We start from the raw sequence: 8,037 nt of genomic DNA on the forward strand, positions 1-8,037 counted from the left end.
CCTCGTTATCTGACGAGGCGTCGCCGAGGAGCCTTCGCTTGCTACCTTCGCCGTATTGCTTAACCTCGTTATCTGACGAGGCGTCGCCGAGGAGCCTTCGCTTGCTGCCTTCGCCGTATTGCTTAACCTCGTTATCCGACGAGGCGTCGCCGAGGAGCCTTCGCCTGGTGCCTTCGCCGTATTGTTTAACCTCGTTATCCGACGAGGCGTCGCTGAAGAGCCTTCGCTTGCTGCCTTCGCCGTATTGTTTAACCTCGTTATCCGATGATGCGTCGTTGAGGAGCCTTCGCCTGTTGCCCTCGCCGTATTGTTTAACCTCGTTATCCGACGAGGCGTCGTTGAGGAGCCTTCGCCGGTTGCGTTCACCGTATTGTTTAACCTCGTTCTCCGACGAGACGTCGTTGAACGACATGCTCAGCAGCCGGCGCCGGACGAAGTCGGCCTCCTTAGTCAGGTTGGAGACGCCGAAGAACATCGAGGCCGACGAGCCGTCGCCGAACGACATGACCTGGGACGTGTTCGCTTTTCCGGTGATGTTGGATGTGCTCACGTTTCCGGTGAGGTTGGGCGTACTCACGTCTTGGAGGTGGCGGTCTCCGTCGTGGGACATCTCATCGATCTGGTCCATCGTCTCCGACAGGTGGCGGCCTCCGTCGTGGGACATCTCATCGATCTGGTCCATCGTCTCCGACAGGTGGCGGTCTCCCTCGTGAGACATCTCATCGATCTCGTCCATCGTCTCCGACAGGTGGCGGTCTCCGTCGTGGGACATCTCATCGATCTCGTCCATCGTCTCCGACAGGTGGCGGTCTCCGCTGTGGGACATCTCATCGATCTGGTCCATCGTCTCCGACAGGTGGCGGTCTCCGTCGTGTGACATCTCAGTGATCTCGTCCATCGTCTCTGACAGGAGGCGCCGGCTCGCGTCTCCCACATCTGCGATCTCGTCCAGCCTGCCATTGATAGCTAGAAGCCGGCGCCTGCTTTCCACGTCGTGCGCGTCACCCATGTACCACCCGAGAAGTCGGCGGCTCCCTCCGCCGGTGGAATCACTCTTGGCGTCCTGTGCTTGATGCAGGAACTGGCCGACGCGGGTGATGATAGCCAGGGCGTTGCTGCTGAGCTCTGTGGAGTTCCTCAGCAGCCTGTCCATGGCATGCTTGAGCTCCGGCTTGTCGAAGCCATCGGCGCAGGTGTAGATATAGGTCATGACGCCGGAGATCCAGACCCTGAGGTCATTGACCTGGACGACGACCTGGTCCGCCCTGAGGCCGGCCATGTCTTTGAGGTCCACGATGGCGTCGTCGAGCAGCTTCTTGCACTCGCCGATGGCGCTCAAGGTGATCTTGTCGGCGGCGCCCCTGCCGACGTCGGTGTATTTGGCGAAGGCGTCGCCGATCTCGTTCATGGCCACCTGGAGCGCGGCCCGGAGGACCTCCTCCGGGTTGGAGGACTCGTTGACGACGGGGGTGAGGCTGTTCTCGCACTTGGCCGGGTACAGCGTGGAGGAGCAGAGCTGGGAGAGCTTGATGCTGGTAGACATGTTGCCACCATCGTCGCTGGCCTTCCTGGACGTGGTGACCGCGGCGATCGTGCCGATGACGGCGACGACGCCCACGGCGGCGATGATGCTGGCGGTGGCGGCCTTGTTGGTCATTGTGCGCGAGCCTTACTAACTGCTGGTTTCGATGCCGGAGCCGGCCGGGGCTCCTCGCCGCACGGGAAGCGTGGTGAGCTTGGCCCTGAGGAAGAAGAGAATGCCGCGGCGAGAGTTCGTTTATGTAATTGCAGCTTGTGGACAAGAGCAACGGCTATTCTTGGAATGCCCTGGTTTGGCCTGGGGCTCAGCGGCGCTTTGAATGTTTCATCTCATCCTCATCTCCTGGTTGAAAAAGCTTTGACCTACATATAACATGTACGTGAATTTGCATGCATCCATCGATCTCCCGGCATGCATGCCTCGCTCGCACGCTCTTCTTTGCTCTGCATGGCACTAGGTAAGCAATGTTCTACCGTTGTTTTTTGATCCGATGGACAGACATCAAGCATGTGGAGCACAGATCGACTGACCACACATTAGCTTAAATCGATTTTCTCAACCAGCCAAAGCCAGCCCTTTGCACACAAACGAACAGAAGGCCACACCAATTCTTGGGCTGATACAACGTAAACCAGATAAACCCAAGAACAAAAGGGACTGACTAGAAAAAGTATTCAAGTCCTAGACTTGATTTTGATGCTCGTATTTTTCTGAATTTATTTCAGGCCTTCCAACGATGTACGTTCAGCGGTAGTCGACATTCTTGTCGACCACAAAGACGTCTATGGTGACTTCGTCAATCTCTAGATGATGTGCCGGCTCAATCTCTCAGAGGTGCTCATTGGATAGGGTGTGTGTGCATGTGTGCTTTTATTGGGACGAATGTATATGCGTATGTATGAGCGTCTGCGTCTGCATTGTCTTCAAAAAGAGTGTTCAACAAGTGATTAACTACTGTGTCAGTCACTTTTTTAGCCGTGCTCTAATTTGGGCAGTAACATTTTTAGCCATCTTTCAAAGGACAATGCATAATTATAATAAACCTAGTAATGCATTAGATTTATTATCGCCTGATATTCTAATTGTGTCAGTCACCTTTTCAGCCGTATTCAACAAGTGGTTTACTAGCGATAGGCGCCGGCGCGCCGGCCCAAATTTGGGCCGGTCGCAGCCCAGGCGTTCGATGCGTGCAGTACGGCCATTAGATCTGGGCTCCTCCTATCGTTTTCTGTCCAAAAAAACAATCCGCCAACAAAGAACAGGAGCAACGGCCCGCTGGCACTCTACATGGATGAGCGAATGCCCAACCTCGATCGAAGCACCGCCGCTTCGCTGCCGGCCGCCGCCGCTTCGCTGCCGGTCGCCGTCCTCGCCGGTGGTCAGTGCCTCCCATTCGTTTCCCGCCGACTTCACGCATGCAACACCGAGCGCTTGCAGGTTGCAGTCAAAAAATGCCATGGGTCGCAGCTCCCGTGGCGGCGGTCGTCGGCCGCAGCGCTCCATGGACGAGCTCGCAGTGTACCTCCCTCAGTTGCTGGTCGCAGCAAAATGCCTGACGGTTTAGCAAACGCGAACAACGGTTCCAGCAAAAAAACAACAACGACACCATTGTAAGCTCACCGTTTCCTCGTTGAAGCTTTTTCAGAAGCGGTTTGAAGCTTTCTCGTAGTCGGTTGCAGCTTTTCTCTGATTTCATCGCTGGACACCGCCAAAAAATTGATGGTAACAAATTATGTCACCGGTTGTAGCAAAAAATGACCGCGGTTGCAGCAAAAAATGTGGTCAATGCCGTCGCATGTTTAGCATCACCATTAGTAATGTAGCAAATCTCGACGATGGTAGTAGCAAACATTTATGACGGATGCAGCACAAACACGTATCGCCATAGAACCAATGCAGCTCGCGCGCTACAGGTTGCAGCTCGCCTTGTTGCAGGTTGTAGCAAATTGTAATGATGGTTGTAGCACTTTCACAGATAGAGGTAGAGGAGAGGGAGGGTCAAGCTGGAAAACGTCCCTCATGGCAGCACCAGGGGAGGTTGTAGCACAGTAGCAGCAGTAGCAGCACGTGTGGGGAGTTGTAGCAAATCGCGAAGATGGTTGTAGCAGTTTCAGAGAGAAAGAGAGAGAGGCTGGAGAACGAACCTCATAGCAGCACCTGGGGGTAGCCATGGAGCTGTGGCGCTGTGCTCTAGCTGGGGAAGAAAAGAGGGAGGAACGAGCATGTGGGAACGAGTGGAGGAGAGAGCTACAGAGAAAAGATAAATGTACAGTGCGTGAGCCAGAAAAATCGTATGAGTGTGCAGTCTCCCTTCGATTGAACTGCATCGCGTGGCCCGCGCGCGTCCGGCGCAACGGTTCCGCCGGCGCAACGGTTCCGCCGGCGCGCCGGGTGAAAACATTTCCCTTTAAGAAAAGTTGGATGAAAAATAAACAATTCAATTGATTTTGGGTTGAAGACCAAAATAGAAGAAGAAACAAGCCGAGCTAAAAAAGTCCACGATAGTCTGGTCCAACAATATAGCTACGTGTTAACCTGCATTGAAGCCCAAGCCTAAAGAAAAATATTCCACATTGGCGAATGCCATTATATTGATACACGCCACATGTTTGCATAATAATAGAAATCTAATACTTGTGCAGGTGTCACCTTAAAGAATAAGTGAGCACAAATAAAGATAAAGAAAACCAAAGGAAGAGTGAATTAGTAGAATTAGTATTACTTTTAAAGAACGAAGAAAATGAAAAGGTAAAGAAATAATAACAAAAATTGCACACAATTTACACAGATTTTTTTAATAACGTGAAAGAATAAGCATATAGTAGAGTATTTTTTGCAAAAAGGAGTTTTCTAAGAAGGAATGTATTGGTCGCATTGATATTATCCTTAAAGAAGAAAGAAAATCAAAAACTAAAACATCATCAAAATAATTAAGTTTTCTAAGGTCAAATGAGCTAGTGGCCTTCGTATTACCCTTTAACAAGAAAGAAAAGCAAAAAAAAAAGATAAAATTTGCATACAATATTAGAAACTGCAAAAAAGAACAAGCATATAATAGTGAAATTTTCACAAAAAGGTAGTAGATTTGATATTACCTTTAATGAAAAAATAAAATAAAATTAAAACTAAACAAAATAAAAATAATGAAATTTCTAAGGAAGATAGAATTAGTGGCATTGGTATTATCCTTAAAAAAAAGAAAAACCAAAAAAAAATACTGACAAAATTCTCACAATAATTGTATTTTTATAATATGCAAGAATAAATATATAATAAAGATTTTTTGAAAGAACATTTTCTAAGAAGGAATGAATTACTAAAACTAGTATTACGCTTAAAGGAGAAAGAAAATAGAAATTAAAACTAAATAAAATCAAAATATTGAACTTTTCTAATATAGAATGAATTAGTGAAATTAATATTACCCATTAAGAAGAAATTAATTAATGAAATAAATAAATAATAATGACAAAATTGCACGTAATATACACAAAAATTTGCGCTTTTTCTAATATGCCAGATAAGCATATAAGAGTGAAATTTTCACAAAAGGGAGTTTTCTAAGAAGGAATGAATTAGTGGATTTGGTATTTAGCCTTAAAGAAGGAAAAAAAATTAAAAAGCTAAAACACATTCAAAATAATGAAGTTTTCTCAGGTAGAACGAATTAGTGGCATTCATATTACGTCAGACAGCAACACAATTTGCATCTACACGTCCGTGTTTTACACTCGGTGTTTCAACCAAAAAAATGGCAAACTATTAAACAAAGCACCTATACCATTTTTCGGCTTTAGCTAAACTATCCAATCAAGATCCAAAGGCCCGTCTGCCTTCTTCTCCCCCTATACTAAGATTTAAATTAAAACTAAAGCAATATAAAATGAAGTTTTGTGAGAAAGAATAAACTAGTGGAATGGTATTACCCTTAAATAAGAAAGAAAATAAAAAAATAAACAAAAAATGATGAAAACATGCACCCAATTTGTATAGAAATTGCACTTTCTTATAATAAGCAACAATAAGAATATAATAGTACATTTCGCACATTAGTGTAGTTTACACACATATTATATAGTACTTGCGTGTACACTTACACAAACCCAACATCCACATATCACATAAAGTAAAAGAAATGACTCAAAAAAATAGAACCAAATAGAAGCAAACACACATGAGAAAAGAAGAAAAATAATGACCAAACCTAAAAACAAATTAGGCGGTTGTCCAGTAGCAATAGAACAAAAAAAACATCTGGGAATAATCATCTGTTGACACATTGAAGTTGAATTACTCACACGTGCATAGACATAAACACACAAAAGAAAAGAAAACATGTACAAACACTTATGCAAAGAAAGTACTTCGCAAACACTCCAAAAAAGGGGCGCCAAAAGGACAGAACAAAAACAAAATTTGATTGGACAGTTTTTTCGTTAAGAAATTAAAAATATGAAAAATGAATGTTGAAGATTAAATCTTCTATCGACAAATAAAAAATGGGCTGTGTCTTACTTATATAATAGTGCCACCTTCGACGTATCCCTCACGTATACACTTACACACACTTGCGCACCAACACGCGCCAGCAAACACACATGCATGGACATGGGTGATCAAGGGCACACAACACAAACGCAACACACACATAGAACCAATGAATTGGATCAATTAGCTTTTGGGACATTGGCTGCTCAAGGCCCAAAAGTATGGGGCAGAGAACAACAAGCTAGAGGCAGGAAAAAAAATTGACTGAACATAAATTTTGGCCAGTCGATTTTTTTTTTGCGAAAAAACTTCCAATCTATTCATCTTCAATCATGGCAGTACAACGAATACCAGAAATAAAAATTACATCTAGATTCGTAGACCAGCTAGCGACGACTACAAGCACTGAAGCGAGCCAAAGGCGCGCTGCCGTCATCGCCCCTCCATCGCCGGAGCCGGGCACAACTTGTTGTAGTAGACAGTCGGGAAGTCGTTGTGCTAAGGCCCCATAGGACCAGCACCCCAGAACAGTAACCGCCGCCGATGAAAAATAACGTAGATCGGAAAGATCCAAACCGAAGACACACGAACGTAGACGAACAACGACGAGATCCGAGCAAATCCACCAAAGATAGATCTGCCGGAGACACACCTCCACATGCCCACCAACGATGCTAGACGCATCGCCGGAACGGGGGCTAGGCGGGGAGACCTTTATTCCATCTTCAGGGAGCCGCCGCCGTCTCGCCTTCCCGAGTAGGACACAAACCCTAACAAGATTGAAAAAAATGACTAAAATGGAGCCCTCCCGCCGGCCCTTGCCAGGATTCACCGCGCCTCCATGGCCCTAGGGCCACCGGAGACGAGGCGGACCTGCGCCGGCGCCGGCGAGAGGCACGAACCCTAACTTTCTTTCTTGGAGGAGGAGGAGGAGGAGGCGGTGAAGGAGGGTAGAAAACGGGCAGATTAGAAACGAAGAAAAATAAGTGGCTTACCCAAAATAAAAATTCAGGTGACTTACATATACCAAAAGTGTTGTTTTATTGAGCAGGGCATTTTGGAGACCGAGCTCCATTCAGGCCTTAATTTTATTCAAACTTTTTAGTTTGAAAAATTCTGAAAAAAATACACATATATACATGGATGTAATGTGCAGGTGTGTAAAATTTCAGGATGAGATACCTTAAGTTGCGAGCTGCACACAAAACATAATCGTGAACTTTAAAAATGAACAGGACATATGCAAAACGCCCCCAATTTGTTTTCTTTTGTAGCTCTCATTTCAACGTATTTCGACCTAAAAAAATTACACACATGTACATTCCGGCTCTAGGTATATGTGTATTTTTTCACAATTTTCTGAAATTGAAAAGCTTGATTTTGAAGTTTTCAACTTAAGACCTTCATGGAGCTCGGTCTTTGTTTGGCATTTACGCATTTTCATTATTCTTCTTTTGAGAAGATGATGTTAACTTCAAGCTATAATTCATTATATTATCTTAAAAGGGCTTTCAGTCCGCTTTATAGATAAAGCCATCACCGAAACAACCGACAACATAAGTTAACACGATAGAACACTCGCACAACAATACATAACAAAAAAAATAAGAAGGTACAGCTGGGGGAACCGGCGATAGAGGCAGCCCCACACTGTAGCGCGCACAAATAGTGAGAGGAGGTGGCCTCACACCATAGCGCGCGCACACACACAACTAGAGGAGGCAGCCCCTCTCCTCTAATCAGGCTCGGCCCGGTGGTGCACCGAGCGACAACGGTAGGTCAAGCACCAAAGAGCGAAGGACTGCAGATAACTCATCGACGGTGTCGTGATCCTGCCATTTGCTAAGCAGATCCCATAGCAGCAGGAAACCACACACTTTATATATAGCATCAGAGGAGCGTCTAGGGATGATTTTCTCAATTACAAGCTTATTATGAATCGTCCAAAGAGTCTACACCCACCCACAACGTCTTACATGTGTCAGCCATGAAAGCTTGCAATTCCTCGA

General features: G+C 45.9%; 1 protein-coding gene across 1 annotated transcript in view; it reads right to left on the reverse strand.

The window, feature by feature from the left end:
- LOC119366135 (probable pectinesterase/pectinesterase inhibitor 58) overlaps window positions 1–1,672 on the reverse strand; it is a 3,929-nt gene extending 2,257 nt beyond the window's left edge. Inside the window, exon 1 of the mRNA XM_037631820.1 lies at window positions 22–1,672. Within this exon, the coding sequence (XP_037487717.1) occupies window positions 22–1,657 (1,636 nt within the window). The 5' untranslated portion in view covers window positions 1,658–1,672. The remainder of the gene's footprint in view (window positions 1–21) is intronic.
- Between the last annotated feature and the right edge of the window lie 6,365 nt (window positions 1,673–8,037).

This window comes from Triticum dicoccoides, chromosome 2B, assembly GCF_002162155.2.
Source record: "Triticum dicoccoides isolate Atlit2015 ecotype Zavitan chromosome 2B, WEW_v2.0, whole genome shotgun sequence".
Classification (NCBI taxonomy): Eukaryota; Viridiplantae; Streptophyta; class Magnoliopsida; order Poales; family Poaceae; genus Triticum; species Triticum dicoccoides.